At 42.6% G+C, this 16,493-nt stretch overlaps 2 protein-coding genes across 4 annotated transcripts in view; one reads left to right on the plus strand and one right to left on the minus strand.

The window, feature by feature from the left end:
• Positions 1-16,493, minus strand: part of LOC308575582 (uncharacterized protein) — a 288,973-nt gene that overhangs the window by 115,443 nt on the left and 157,037 nt on the right. The gene's annotated exons all lie outside the window — the stretch shown is intronic.
• GALC (galactosylceramidase) overlaps positions 1-16,493 on the plus strand; it is a 38,675-nt gene that overhangs the window by 2,936 nt on the left and 19,246 nt on the right. For 2 of the 3 annotated variants that reach the window (XM_081173157.1, XM_081173159.1), the window contains exons 3-6: positions 1,053-1,116; positions 3,365-3,478; positions 7,133-7,272; positions 8,115-8,153. In XM_081173157.1, coding sequence (XP_081029283.1) covers positions 1,053-1,116; positions 3,365-3,478; positions 7,133-7,272; positions 8,115-8,153 — 357 coding nt within the window. Of the gene's footprint in view, positions 1-1,052; positions 1,117-3,364; positions 3,479-7,132; positions 7,273-8,114; positions 8,154-10,944; positions 11,073-16,493 lie in introns of all 3 variants that reach the window. The other variant, XM_081173158.1, reaches the window with a different exon arrangement.

Genomic DNA, 16,493 nt, shown 5'->3' on the forward strand with positions numbered 1-16,493 from the left:
GCTATTTATTTATTTTTTGGCTTATTGATCCATTACTGGTACTGGCTGGCTTCTTTGAGGGCTAACAGGATTTAACTGGAGCCAGGTCTCAGCCCTGCAAAGCATGAAGCAGTGTTGCAGGGGATTGGACTACAGGACCCTTGAGATTCCTTTCAACTCTACCGTTCTACGATTCTATGTTTGTGCTTCTGTGAATATTTTTTTTAACATATTGAAGGCAATTATTTTTTGTAATTGGGATTACTGTTCTTTGAGGGAATCTAATAAGCTGCAAAATAATTGACCTTTTAGAAGAAACTTCCTTGCAATATGCAAAATTTTGCATACCAATAGAAAATATATACATAAATATAAAGAAAGAAAGACGGAATGAGATAAAATGAGCAGCAAAAGTATTCTTCTGCTTTTGTTAATAAGCAATGCAATGATCCTGGCAAGGGCTCAGGGTAGTGTTGTGGAGTTCCTTTCAGCCTGGAGAAAGTACTGTGTGTTTCATAGCCTGTTTCCCATTCCACTTAATTGTAGGAAGGTACAGTACATACAGCCAATATCACTGCCATGTTCTTTTCTCTTACTGGGATACAACTGTACGTGTCCCTGTAAAACAATTGCAGAAGAGCCACAGGGCTCATTTTTGCAGCACACAGACAGGGGAAAGGCTGATGAAAGGTGAAGGCATAATAGGCTTCTGTACCAAGCTGCTTTGTAAAGATGTATTAAAATCCCTTTCCCTAGTGCTGGTGTTGCTGGGCGACTAGTTTCATTAGCACTGCAGAACTGGTCCTCTGTGGGATATTGACTGCCAGCGTCTCAAAGGCTCTGAAGCCTGACTTCTTATGTGCAGTGTATGCTTGCACAGCCACTGTTTTGGCATATCATGTGCAAACACAATCTCTGTTTTCAATCAAAGAGGTAATGATTGTTGAGCATCATAGTAGGTGATAAGTCAGTACCACAGTCTTGACTGCAAATTACTTCCTATTTACATGATGTACTGTGATCCATGAATAGCATAAATGTTAACACTGCTTCCTCTTCTTTTTCCCCTGAAGCCAAATTTTGCTGCTGCTTTACAAATCCTCAAAGTAGAGATTGGCGGAGATGCACAGTCCACAGGTATGAGCTGTTGAGGAAAGAGATTTAACCACAAAGCATTGTAATAATGCTGTAATTATGGGTTAGTTAGTTCTAAACATTGTCAGCCAAGTTGCTCACCATGAGCTTTGCATGATATACTGATTGTGCCTCTTTACTAGGTTCTGGAAAACTGATTCTGTTATGGTTGGAACAAAATACAGTGGTGCCTCGCAAGACGAAATTAATTCGTTCCGCAAGTTTTGCCGTCTAGCGAATTTTTCATCTTGCGAAGCACGGTTTAAACGGTTTAACAAAGTTGCAAGACATTTTCGTCTTGCGAAGCAAGCCCATAGGGAAATTCGTCTTGCGAGGCAAATCGCGGACGAAAAAACCTTTCGTCTAGCGAGTTTTTTGTCTTGCGAGGCATTCGTCTTGCGAGGTACCACTGTACTCAATAGTGGAGATTTTTCTCAAGCCCCTTGATGGGGATATAATTGCCCTTCCCCAGAGTTATGTTGCGAATTTGATAAGCAGGGTGGGTGTAGTACCCCCACAGCTGATCTGTGTACCTGTGTGTTTGGGGTGTGTGAGAGTGTGTGGATTCACATGAACAAGCAGGCAGAGGGCCCTCTTGGTAGTGGCACCCACCCCGTGGAACACCCTCCCATCAGATGTCAAACAGATAAATAACTATTTGACTTTTAGAAGACATCTGAAGGCAGGGAAATTTTTAATGGTTGATGCTTTATTGCATTTTTAATATTTTGTTAGGAGCCACCCCTAGTGGCTGGGGCGGCCCAGTCAGATGGGTGGCACATTATTATTATTATCATTAATATTATTAAGATTGTTGTGTGTATGGCTTTTTGTTTTTGCAGGGTAGAGGGAACTGTTGTCTAGTGGGTTCCATATTAAGTTTGCGAATATCTCCTGAAAATGGGATGTCCTCTTGCTATAAGCATCTTTACTTTGCTGTAAATCCATTGATTTCATTAGCACTTATTTCCACGTAAGCTTATCAAGGTGCTGTTAAATGGGTTGTTGAACCACAATGCCTATCAGCCCCTGGAAGCATGGCCAATGGCCAGGCATGGTGGGAATTGTAGTTCAGCAGCATCTAGAGGGCCAAAGGTGACCCACACCTACAATGAGAGACAAGGGTGAGATCAGCATGTTCAGGGGACCTTCATTGTGGTGGGAGATGCTGAGGTGACCTGTGAGTTTATTTATTTGTTTGTTCCTAGAGAAGAGGTGGGAAGCTGAGAGGTGTTGTGTGGGGAGGTGTGTTAAGAGAAAGGGATACCTTCACCTCCCAGTTACTGTACTGGTATCAACAAAGATCAGTGTTTTGTTGAGTTGTATTTATGGTTTTATTGCATATTTTGGTTTTTTTTATTTGCTGTATACTGCTTAGAGGTATTTTATATATTAGGTGGCATAGAGATGGTCTTAATAATATTATTATTGCTATATATGTAGCTGGAGGATGTTGAGGTTGACAGATGTAGCTATTAAGAATAGTTGTTGTTTTTGTCCATGGAGTTTTCTTGGCAGGGATACTGGATAGTTAGAATGGTGCTATTATTGTTCCATATTACATGAAGTTCTCAATCTAATGCAACTGGACATAGATCATAAACAGATAACAGTTCACCTTGTAAATGAGGCATGCATATCCTGGGCTGGCAAAGCACTGCATAAGCTGGATGGTACAGCTGATTTATATTTAGAACATTTAATTAGCATTGTTTTTCATTAGCATTATTTCAATGCAAAGTCATGAGTGGGTGAATGCCAAATGTCAGCTTATTATATCTTTGGACTTTATCAAAAATGGTTTCTATGATTTATGAAGAATCCCGCAACATAACATGGCGCCATCTGGGCACCACATTTCATCTACATTTCAGATTTTAGTATTTTTTGCCATCCTGTTTCATGTGCTTGTGATTCTCCAGCAGATAAGCCCCAGAATAACCTGACTTAAAGTATAGCTTTCCACTCAGTAAGTTCTTACAACCTGTGATTACAGGATAGGCATTGGAATGTCTGTTGGCATTGGATCAGGTTTCTTAATGTAGGTGTATAAGTACAGAGAACTGCACTTGTTGTTAATATCCTTCTTCCCTTGATGCTATCCAGGGTGCTAAAATTGGTGTAAGAATAACATTGCATGTCCAGTTTCATGATATACATATAGTTTACACGTGTTGAGAAATGTATAAGATTGATGTAGCAAAGGATGTGTAACACATTGCTGAGCTACAATTTTGTTTTCCTTCTGTAGATGGAACTGAACCATCCCACATGCACTATGAAGATGATGAAAATTATTTCCGGGGCTATGAATGGTGGCTGATGAAAGAAGCTAAAAAGAGAAACCCTAATATTAAATTGATTGGTAAGACCTGCAGACCTGTAAGGTGTGACGTTTTGTCCTTCTTACCCTGTAATTTGAGAGTACCTTTGTGATTCATTTTAAACCATTCTGTTCCAATGTAACGTGCAGCATGCTTTAAATAATATTGATTTACTCAGCTTGGAGTGTGTGTGTTGTGTGTGTGAGAGAGAGGCTGGGTTTGCACAACTTTGCAAGCCCAAACTGTGGCTTACCAGGACCATATGAATTTCCAAGCTCTCAGAGGGGAGCTGATGCTTTTCAGGCCTATGCTGTCCTGAAGTTAGCCAGTGTTTGGCTTTGCATGTCATTCAAACCCAGGCTGGTGGTTATTCTCTTTACTCACTAGCTATGAGCTGCTACCAAGAAAAAAACCATAGGTGGCGGGAGGTGGGGTGGAGAGAAAAGAAGGCATCCTCTGCTGTTGTTACTGCTTATATAGGAATGAGTTGGTGGGCAGATGGAGCGATTTTGACCTGTCAGGCTTTATTTATTAATTCCTTTAAAAAAGAAAGAAGCCTTTTACATAATGATTAAACTGTAAACATTTTGCTTCTCCCCAAATACCCCCCTTCACTAAAAATTTGGTTTCGGTCAGCACCCCATGATTAACACACACTTAAGGGATTTTGTAGTTTGAATCCCCCGCACCATTTCCAGATCATTTCTGTTATATAAAAGTAATTTCGTTGTCCCCGAGAGGGGGCAATGACAATAAAGATATTATTATTATAATAAAATGCTCTTTAATTTGAAATGGAAGATTTGGGGATGTATTGTGATGGGAGCATAGGGTTAAGAGAACATTATGATTTTCATATAAAACCTCCAATATACCACATGCTTTGATACCAAAATTACCATTGCAATTGATAAGGAAACCTTATTGAATAAATTCAGCCTGTTTGTGAAAATACAATATGGAGGAACCTGTAACACTTCTGGAAAATTAAATTGTGATGTTGGTTGGAGACTGAGGTGAAGCCACAGGAACAAGCAGTGCATTGTATAGTCTCTTGTAGGGTGTCCCAAAGAAAATCAGCATAACCTGGAAGGCTGACAACAAATGAGGAAGACTAGATGCCTGGAGCTGTTGTTTGCCTCTTTTGCTACTCATAATGTCACAAATGCCTTCCCATGACAGAGTTAGGCAACACATATTTCCCATGCATTGTAGTATCTTCCTCTTTTAGGAGTGCCCGTTGCAATGGCATGCTGCCTCACCTTCCTGTTTTGGCATTTCTTTGCCCACACAATCAACATGTCATTTCCTGATTGCTTGATTTGTTTTTCCCACTCTGTAGATATTTCATGGAAAATACATTGGTTCTGAGAATGTGCACACTCAGAATATGAAGGAAGCCCAGGACCAGCCCGAAGCAGTGCTGGTCACCTGACTGTAATTGTTCCTTTTGATAACTCCATGAGGTGTACCCCTGGGTGAAAAGCACTGTTCTGTGGCATACAGTAAAGGAGGGCCTGATAGCAAAAAGAGTGCAATTTGGACTGGCTGAGCCTTTGAGTGTTTGTTGGTTGCACCGTTTCTCTGCAGGCACTTAAGCCCACAGCTTTGCCGGAGGAAGAGAGGGAAGGCCCAGTAGCAGGGGGTATTGTTTGTCGGCACACATTTCTGGAGAGAATGAAAAGAGAATTTATAGTTATATTTGTGGGGTACCGTGGAAATACTGAATCAAAACGTACCAACGAAAGAAAATTGATGTTTAGTGCTGCCTGATCGCCAAACCATGGTTTGGTTAGTTACCTAGGCATGTGTGCTTCTCTTCCTCCCTCTACCTCATCTCTCATGTGGACATGCCCTAAGAGCCAATAGTTATTAACAATAGTGCAGATACAGTGGTACCTCTGGATGCAAACAGGATCCGTACCAGAGCCCCGTTCGCATCCAGAAGCGAACGCAACCCGTGTCCGCGCGTCTGCACGTGCGCGGGTTGCGATTTGCTGCTTCCGCACATGCGCATGACGTCATTTTGACCGTCTGTGCATGTGCGAGTGGCGAAACCCAGAAGTAACGCACTCCGTTAGTTCCGGGTTGCCGCAGTGTGCATCCCGAAAATACTTATCCCGAAGCTACTTCAACCCAAGGTATGACTATATTCTAGTTAGCCCAAACCAGTTTCCCTACCTGCTTCTAGCCATGATTGTTAGACCGGGCTTGGCATTAGCATCCCCAGAAATGTAACTTGCTTTTTAATCTCCTTGGTTGCCAGCCAGACAGCAGGCTAAACTCAGGGGGTTGGTACTGGTGTACAAAGCCTTACATAGATTGGGACACGGATACCTAGCCGATAATTTCACCCCTTTACACCCAGTTGAGCACTGTACTCTGCAGGAGAGGGCCTCCCTCAGACATCATCTCATCAGGAGGTCCATTTTGTGCTGTTGTTTGCATCCGTGGGCTTTGTGAGACAATGGAGGAGTACGCCTTTTGGGGGTGAGGTCAAGATGTTGGACTGTTGCAGCGCCTGCTGTACAATGCTGGACTAATGCCTTTTGTTTGGAGGCATCTACCCTTTGGAACTCCCACCAGCTATATATCAAGCAGACGCTGCTGTCTTTTTGGCACCTGTTGAAGACCTCCCTTTTCCTGCAAGCATTCTAAGTGGAGATGATGATGATAATAACAACAACAACAACAACAACAACAACAACAATAATAATAATTAATTATTATTATTAATTTCTACCCCACGCATCTGGCTGGGTTTCCCCAGCCACTCTGGGCAGCTTTCAACAGAACATTAAAAACAGAATAAAACTTCAAACATTAAAAACTTCCCTGAACAGGGCTGCCTTTGAAAAGTCGGATAGTTGCTTATTTCCTTGACATCTCCTGGGAGGGCGTTCCACAGAGCAGGCGCCACTACTGAGAAGACCCTCTGCCTGGTTCCCTGTAACATCACTTCTTGAATGAGGGAACTGCCAGAAGGCCCTTGGCGCTGGACCTCAGTGTCTGGGCTGAACATTGGGGGTGGAGATGCTCCAGAGATCTTTGTCCCAATCTTTCTCTGTTTTGAATGTTTTTATTAATGCAGTCGTTGATCGTTAATTGCTTGGGGGTGGTTCATGGGGAGCTATTCATAAAGGAAATACAGTGGTACCTCAGGTTACAGACGCTTCAGGTTACAGACTCCGCTAACCCAGAAATAGTACCTCGGGTTAAGAACTTTGCTTCAGGATGAGAACAGAAATTGTGCTCCGGCGGCGCAGCAGCAGCAGGAGGCTCCATTAGCTAAAGTGGTGCTTTAGGTTAAGAACAGTTTCAGGTTAAGAACGGACCTCTGCAACGAATTAAGTACTTAACACGAGGTACCACTGTAAAATAATAAATAATGACAGCAAGCTCTGAAATTGAAAATTTAGGGGGGGAGTGCCTCTTCAAGATGGTAGGTATTATACTCCCATGGCCAAAGAAGTAGGAAGCTTTCTGTATAATTTCTAAAAACCAGAACTGAGTGGTGCCTCACTGGTTTCAAGAGCAAAGAAATGTGTGGATTGTTCTGTAGTGTGAGCACACCCACAATGCCTCTCCTGCAGGGTAGGTTGAAGTTTGAACTGTCCTATTTTGAGAATAGGGGCTGTGTGCTAAGCTTTTCCGTTGTATTAATTTTATGCTTGTTTATTTCCTTCTCTTTACAGGGTTGCCCTGGGCTTTTCCAGGATGGGTTGGGAGGGGTGAGAACTGGCCCTATGATTATCCGGATGTCACTGCTTATTATATTGTGTCCTGGATTATAGGCGCTAAAAGATTTCATGATTTGGACATTGACTACATCGGGGTTAGTAAAGGAATTCCTCTTTAAATACTTTTGAGCATGATTCATGTTAGAGATTCCAAAGTCATCTAATACAAGTCTGCTTTTCCTGAAAAAAATCCACTGGGTTACTTCACACCCCTCCCCTCAATGATTAAAATACTGTAATGATTAGGAAACATTGGTGCGCACACCTTAGGCTTATGGGATTTGCCTTGTTTTTTTGTCCTAGAACCTCAAGATCCACCAGTCAGAGCCTGGTACAAAAGACATACGTTTCCTTTGTGTACACATTTATACACAAACACACCCATCCTTTTTCCTACCTGTAACACTTGGAGAAGGTGCTGCAATTAAACAATTCTGAGCCCAGGCATTTGTTTTTGCTACCAGAACTGCATTGAACTTATGTTCCTTCCCTCCACCCCACCCCAATTTTCAGTCCTCCTTCTCCTGCTTTTCTCATTTCTGTTGTTGTTGTTGTTGAACAGTTGGTAGTCAGAATTTGTTGCTCATCTACTTTTAATTACCCAGAGATTTACTAGTAGAGATTGCAGATCTTCCTTTAGGCCATCCACCACTGCCTGCCTTTCGTATCTGTGTGCACTATTACCACACGTTGGGCCAGGACAGAGAGCGTAGCCTCCAGTGCAGATCCTTAAGTCTGGACAGTTTCTTCTGCAGTATATCATACCTAGAGAAACCAGAGGCTTCATAAGTACTAGGAGCAAAACCTTAACCTGGTTCCTTTTGCCCTTCACGCTTAAGGTCAGCAAACTCAGGCAGGGCATGCCAGGAATTGGATTTGAGTGTGTCTTCTCTTACCTTTGTATCACTTCTATTTTTTTTTATTTTGGTATTTTTAGATCTGGAATGAACGGTCTTTTAGCAGCAAATATATCAAGGTAGGTCAACTGATCAATTGACATCCATTTTTTAAATAATGCATTCTTAGCATGTATAACATCAAACTTCTAGCAGAATTCATCTAAGTTGTTGTACTAGTGCAACAGGATCTCTCCCTATGCATCCTCTCCCAATTTTGCTTGGACACATCAGAACAGCACAGCTGGTGTGGCTGTGTGTGCATCTATGGGCGGAGAAGAGGGCAGAATGTCTGCACTGAAGCTTACCTTTATCAGCTTACCTACAGTTCTAGCCTTTTTTGTTTTTGTTCTGTTGCTAACGAGTGGCAAAGCTTCCTAAGGCAGTTTTAATGGATAAAGATGCATAGAAAATGGCTGCAATCCAAACATGCCCAGCTGATGCCTCTCAAATGCTTTGGACTACAATTCCCATAATCTCTGGCTGCTGGCCATGTTGATTGGAGCTGATGAGAATTGTACTCCAATACATCAAGAGGATGTCCTCTTGGGGAACACTGGGCTAGAGGGTCTCTAGATTCTCAGTGTTGGTTTTATTTTTTCTTCAGTGTCTGGCTGATACTATTGTTAACCATAGTCTTCAGTTAACCATAGTCTCCCATTCCCCCTGAACTGGGAAATAAGCCACGGTTTTGTGGAAACAAGCCATGAAACCATGGTTTAACCTTCTACTTGTTCAGCCGTTGCATACAATGCATAGTGTTTATTGATTAAGAGTGTCTTGCTAGAAGGGATATGTTAAAAGTGTATATTTTAGAAGGGATATGTTAAAAGTGTATATTTTGTGTGGATATCTGGTAGAAAGGGACTGCAGTGAAAGCTGTAAGTGACTGAATGCACACATGCCCGACCTGAACTGCGCTAGGAAAACTAGCATGGTTTAATTTGTCATTTACAGATGTGTCTCTTAAGCTAACTTGTCTCACTGCTACAGATGTATCTTTTAGTGAATATTCCTCCATTTCTGTGAAGTAAGGTTTGTCAGCAGCACTAATAGGCCAAGAACTGAAAGGTGGGAGGAACCACTTACTCTCCAGACATTGTGGACTATAAATCCCATCAGTTCTGACCATGACCCAATGCCCGTGCTAGCTGGGGCTGATGGGAGCTGGAGTCCAAGAGTATCTGGGGGGCCACTGGCTGCCCATCCTTGTTTTATATCCGACATAGTGCCCTCCAAGACAACCCCATGTCTACTCAAAAATAAGTTCCATTGACTTCAGTGGAGCTTATTCCCTGGGAAGTATATAGGATGACAGTCTTATAGCAATGAAAAATGTTTTCTCTTTCTGATGTTATCAACTTACCCTCTTTTTAAAAACATTCATGGGATGCACTTTAGTTAAAGTTCAATTACAGTCAGTTACTAAGATGTGGCGGTATTATTAGTCCGCTTTATTAAATGTAGGATAATGGACATAATTCATGGGAAGTCTTATCTGTATGAGACAGAAATATTTCTTGAAGATTATCATCTTTTCTGTATGTGTAGAGTGGTTTATGTTGTATGAATGATTTCTGCATTGCATAAAAAGGGGAGATTGCAAGATTAACAATGAAGGAAATAATAGGGGTTTAAAAATGGATTTTTTTACTGATTCAGGCCAGATCATCTTCTCCCTCCCCTCCCCTTGTGAAGACTAAATTTGGCAGGTGGGGGGGGGGCTGCTCACCTCTCAGTCACCTGACATCACAATGATGTCAGTTACCTCTTCCACTCTGCACCATTTGGAATCATACAATGCAGGCAAATTCACAGCCCACAAAGTACCTTTCAAAGCACTACTCAAGGCCTGGCAATTGACTGATTGTCTGGTCTTGTGAAGTCTTTTGCAAAGCATTCTGCAAGACCCCATGACGGAGATGGTTTTGCAGACACCACATATTGGCAGCCCCTGCAAACCTATTTCAGCTGAGCAAGGTGTTTCCTTTCATCTGTGGGGCAGGTAGATGTGGCCAGATGGGGAGACCTGGTGGGCCTAATCAGGTCTGTGGGTTGGAGGTTTCGCACCCCTGTTTTAAAACATGGTATTAGAAGCTGGCTGCTAAGTGAATGTAGGATGGAGTTCTCAAGCACTTAATTGACTTCTGAGTTCAGCATGTCATGCCTGTTTAATGATAAGAATGGAGAGCTGCCAAGGATTTTCAAATCTCCAGCGTTTCTGTTTTCTCGGCCATTAACAATTCAGTTATTTTATTTTAGAATTCTTACATTATTTAAATTGGATGATGAGGTGCCTTAATGGGTGAGATTCAACAAATGAGTCCTGTCTATTTGTTCAATGGGGTTTCCCTGCTCTCTGTGCATGTCCTGAAATTGGCTTGGGAGAACATCCAGAACAGTGTGTTGGAGGTGGCAGGTGTATCACCAGATGTACGGGAGTTAGCTGTGCCTGATAGGTGGCTAAAAAAGTGAATCTGTACACCTGCCAAGGCACTCCCTTCAAGTTGCAGCCCTGGAAGTCCTTGTTTTAACAACAGGTTCCAGGATTAAGAACTACTAATACATGAATAACTTGGGGAACTGGGAGCTTTGGAGCACAATTTAAAGCAGTAGTTATCCAAATGTTGAAAGTACATTTCATGTACATATCAGAAAGGGGCCAGGAAGAGAGAAAGCTCTCAGGTAAGGGTGTTCAGGATTCCATTTGAGAGCTGTGACACTCGGGCAGATTAACTGTGTGTGTAAGAAGCCCAGCTCTTCCATCATTTCACAGCCCTCGCACTTTAATTTGATCTGTTAAGATAATGTCACACTCTCTCCATTGATGAAAGCTGTGTTATCTGTCAAGTAATGCTATCTGTTATCAAGGTACTCCGCAAAACCATGGACAGAGTGGGTTTAAGGAAGGTTGGCATCATTGCTGCGGATGGTGAATGGGACATTGCAATTGAAATGCTAGTTGATCCCTATCTTAATGACTCGGTTGAGATAATAGGGTAAGTGTGGAAGCCTTGGGTAAAAATAATAATAATTTTATTATTTATACCCCACCTATCTGGTGATGGTGATTCCTTTGTGCCTTTGATCACAGTTCCATATGAACTGAAGAAAGTTTGGATCCACATTTGACCATTAACTGAAGGAAATTTGGATCCAAGCTTGGCCATTTCTGCATCTCATACTTGAGCATAAAGTCCTTACAGCATGGGGCTATGCTGCCCCTTTTGCCACCTCTGCTCCTGTGCTTGACGTTGTGCATTTAGTGCAACCTGTCTAGTGTCTCTCTGCTGCTGCTTATTTTGGTGTCTGCATCCTTTTTTATATATCTTCTACAGTCTTTTCAGTGGTGGTATTGTGGTTTTGGAATACTCTCATTGTAGAAATCCTTCAGGCTCCCTCTCTGACCTTTCTTTTCTCTGAGCTGAAAACTTCACTTTCAAAATGGTTTTAATATTTAAAGCAGTAATATTTTACTGCTTTACTGTATTGTTGCTGTATTGTTACTCTTTTTTTCAGATTTCCTGATTTTTAATTTCATTTGTAGATGTCCTTTTAATGTTACATATGTGTTCCATATCTCTTAGCTGTGAAATTCTTCTAGATGCTCTATGGGAGGAGGAGCAGGGTATCCATTTCCTACATTTATTTATTAATCAAATTTGTACCCAGCCCTTCCTCCTGAAGAAACCTAGGAACCTAGCAAACAACATGCCGTGAAACACTTTAAAAACACCTTTAAAGAACTCCCATTCAAAGCTGAACTCAAAGGCATTTTGAAAGAGGAAGGTCTTCAGTAGGTGCTGAAAAAGACAACACCTGTTTAATATTCAAATTCATGTCATATACAGAAAATTTATGGCCATTTGGACATTACTAGTGACAGTCTACGCTTAAGATGCCTTTCCAACATGGAAATCCTCGTTTTAAAAAAGGATCGCCCAATATATCGACACATGTTCAGACACTGTCGCCCTTGGGTTTGTGATATTTGCTACGTTTGTAAAATAAGCTTATGGAAGTGCCATCATTCCCTCTGTTTATGATATTCGGGTATGAACACAATTGTTAGGTAGCCTAAACAACCCAACCCATGCATAAGAGGGAGGTATCAGCAGGTTTGTGGAGGAACACTATAATCTGCCGAAGTAGTAAGCAAGAACCTTAAGGAATACACGGGGGATAACCCCACAAAGCAGCACAGTGGCAGTGGCGGAGCTAGCTGCTCGGGCACCCAGAGCAGCGCACATGCTGTGCACCCGGGGTAGGGCGATTGTGCCCAGGGCATTGCGGCCCGGCTGGGGTGTGTGTGTGATTGGCACAGCCGCGATCGCCCCTGCCTCCCTGCCCCCCCCCCCTGCACAGTGACCACTGAGCATGCTCTGTACCCATGGAATACTGGCTGGAATACACAACAATATTTTGCGGCAGCTCTTACTTTTGCGTTTTTAAAAGCCATGTATATCTCTTGGGAGGAAATTAGAGAAATAAAAGTTCCTCTTCTGATGTACCCCTTAAGTAGGGGGCAAGCACTATTCCGAACGCGCTCACTAGGGGGCAAGCATCATTGAACTAAGTGAGGCTACATAGGGCTGGATCATAAATCTGTTTTGTGAAGGCTAATTAACCAGTAAGCAAACACTACCCCTTTTAGCCAAACAAAAGAGTTATTTTAATTAGGGGATATTTATAGTAGTTCGGAAGAGGCTGGCTCCTCCTAATGGTGTCTTCATGCACCTGAATTTTGAAGATGATGAGGATGAGGATAATAATAATAATAATAATAATAATAATAATAATAATAATAATAATAATAATAATAGTAAATATACCATCCTTCATCTGTAGATCTCAGGGAGGTTCACAACAAATTTGGGGCACTAATCAGGGCCATTGGTTTTCATATTACCTGTTCTGCAGAGTTGTCTAATGTTACTAAATTGCCACAGCAACAATTAACTCTCTGCTGACTAATTTAAAAGCAATTCAGCTGGTAGTCACATTTGACCCAATTGTGGATTCATTCAACAGGATTAATAATACACACACACAGTCAGCCCTCAGAAGAACTTAAGGATTTTCAAAATGATAACTTGCCATGGAATAACTTTTCTGATTGAAAAATGGTAGTCAGGCATCATAGGAAAGAGCACCTCAAGGCTTATACTAGGATGTGATTAGTGGCAGGCACTGTGTGTGGAATGATGCTGCTCACCTGACTTTGTTCTAGCTGAGTCACAGCTGCCTAAAGGGACAAGAAGGGATGTTGTGGTGTTGAGGTTGGTGTGGTGCAAATGTGGTGGCGGAACCAGGCTAGTGCTCTTGCTCACATGTTTGCAGTGCACTGATCTTTCCTCTGCCTCTCCATTCCAGTATGCAACAGCAACTCAGCTGGAGGGAGGTCAGGTGAGCAGCGGAGCCTCAACCCACAGCCTGCTACTGGGTGGTGGAAAAGATTGCCATGGATCATGTCTTGCTTTTCTGAAAATGCTCACTTAAGCCTCAGAGTAACCTCGTAGCTATGCAGATAGGCTTCCAAAAACTAGTCTCATGCAAAGTCCTCCTAACCTTGTTATTGAACAGGTTGTATATTGAAGCTTGTTCACGATAGGTAAACTGATACTATAACCATTTTTAAAAATGACATGCCTACTCCTAGGACCTTTGATGTTAATTGTACGAGGAAATCAGGATTCTTAAATGCACCGGATTTTAGTGTCTTGCCTGTAGTTTCACGGTCTGGCTCAGTAAACTCCACCTGCGTTTTGTTTTACATTGAGACACACTCTGAAAACTCCCAGTATCTTTCCTTTACAAAAGGCGTCAGTGGGGAGCCGTGATCTGGATTGTGATGAGGAGCAAGGGGCGGGGGGATGGTTAAGCCATTACATAAGTACATGACAGTGGGCAAGCTGGTTGAAAAAATACACTCTTGACTTCCCTGTTATTTACATAGTGTAGGAAGGTGCCTTATAATGAGTCAGACCATTGGTCCATCTAGCTGAGTGTTGTCTATGCTGACTGACAGCAGCTCTGCACGGTTTCAGGCATCTTCCCTCCTAGCCTTACCTGGAGATGCTGAGGATTCATCCTGGGACCATCTGCATGCAAATCGGTTGCTCTAGCCACTGAGCCTTTCCCCCTCCCTTCAGATTCTTCTGTTGCTGTTCAGAGAGACAACCTAGTGGAACGTTAGTGGTGTTTGAAAATAGAAATGTCCTCTGTTTGCCACCGCAGTGATGTTGCCTTGGGAGCCAAGTCTGTGTCTTGCCGCAAGTTCACCATGGAGTGAATGAATGAGTTGTGAATGAATGAATGAGAATTGAAAATGGGTTTGGGCTTTAGTCGGGAGAGAATTTGCTTTTGTCCCCAAAGCCATTGCAGTAACTGGTTAAGCATAGAGGGCTCTGGTTGGGCTCCGTAGAGTTTGTTCAGGAGGTTAGCAACTTGAATTGTAGAAATTCTGCTTGTGATAGTCACTTCTAGCATAAACGTTTGTGTGTGTAGTAGGTGTTGAATTGGCCCTGTGTGTCCAGGAGACATCCCTATTGATCTTTTCTCTACTCCATAACTTTACTTGCTTGCAAGAAATAAAAAAAAAGTTTCTTCCCAATTTGGAAGGAAGAGATGGAGGTGTCCTGGCTTGCCCAGCCTCTGCACCCATTGGTAGTTGCTTGGTTAGAGTACCAGTGAGGTGCAGAGGAAGAGCAATACTTTGCATAACCCCAGCTCTAAACTTTTGGAGGTGGAACTTGTTTTCATGTTCCCACTTCTCCCCCTTACTCCAAACAAAAAAGTTCAGAGGAGCAGATTTTCTTCTGACTTCTGACCATGTGCCGCATTTCAGAGAAGCTGTTGGACCCTGTCCTTTGGAGGAGTGGGGTCCTGCCAACAACAAATGCTTAGCTCCGCTGGTAAGGCCAGCCAAAATGTATTGACCCCTGACAAAGTTAGGTATGAATTTGAATTCTTTGTCTTCGTCCAACTGGAGGTTGGTTCCATTTACAATATTGGGAGTAATCTAATATTTAGGAACTTCTATGAGGTGCCATCCAAATATGTACTAATCCTACTTTTGCAGAAAACTAGTTGTATTTGTGGAAGGAAGTAGATAACGATGAATGCTCTTAAGATGGTTGGAAGGTGCCTTGTATGCCTCCTTCCCTCAACTCTGCTTTCCTTTGGACCATATCAGTGAGACTGAGAAGGGGATATTTGTCATCTGGGTAGCCCAGGTGCACTGCATGCACACTGCCCAGGCTTGCATCCCAGGAGGTCACTTTGGTTCTGCTAATGCAGCGGTTGACTTCACTCCTGGAGGTGCACTCCATTGTCTTTCAAGACAGACAGATGCCAGCAACCATAGTAGCTCTTTTGTATAATAGCTAAGTTATTTTGAAGACCTTTTGTTTCAATGAGGTTTATGGGTCTATTGCAGGTGGTGGTGTTGTTTTAAGCTGCAAATCTTTTGAAAGAGGTATCAGTGTCTTTTCTGCAGCAGAATAACATCGCCACTTTGTTTCCCCTTGCATGTGTTCATGGGATGTCATAGTTAGTCACTGAGCCTCTTGGGCTTGCTGATCAGCGGTTCAAATCCCCGCGATGGGGTGAGCTCCCATTGCTCTGTCACAGCTTCTGCCAACCTAGCAGTTCAAAAGCACACTAGTAGCTGCGGCTACTAGTAGGTACCGCTGCAGCGGGAAGGTAAACAGCGTTTCCATGTACTCTGGCTTCCATCACTGTTCCGTTGCGCCAGAAGCGGTTTAGTCATGCTGGCCACATGACTCGGAAAGCTGTCTGTGAACAAATGCCGGCTCCCTTGGCCTGAAGGGGAATACCCCATAGCCACCTCATAGTCACCTTTGACTGGAACTAACCATCCAGGGGTCCTTTACCTTTACCATGTTGGTCACCTGGGCTGTACATAAAGGTCTCCCGTGAGCTTTGTTTAATAGTGATATCTTACAGTCTGTTTATACCAATTCAATCCATCTTTGGTGAAGTTCTTGTCTGCAGTTTTTGAAACTCTACCATTTGTGCAGATGTCTCTCAGTGAGGTGAGGTACAGGTGATAAAATCTTGGCGCAGAATAATAAAGCTGTAATTTGTGCCTTCTCCCACTGCTTGCTGATTATTCTTAAAACCCAGCTTAAAGTAACATTGGCACACACATTCAAGCTTACACTTTAGAAGCTGCTCATATCCTGTGTCAGGGCTATTGCACAGAGAGACGGTTGACTTTGTTGATTATGTCTATCAATGGATGTGAATGAGAGCAGGGTCCTTTCTCTTGCTTCCCAAGATCAAATCTGAGAGCAGACTTTCAATTCCTGTTTAATACCTAGCCTTCACCAGAGTGAATCACATAATATGCCTGCTGTGTACCAAAAGAAGCACGGCAGCCTTGATTTTTGGAAAAC

Source organism: Podarcis bocagei (assembly GCF_964188305.1).
Source record: "Podarcis bocagei genome assembly, chromosome: 1".
Classification (NCBI taxonomy): Eukaryota; Metazoa; Chordata; class Lepidosauria; order Squamata; family Lacertidae; genus Podarcis; species Podarcis bocagei.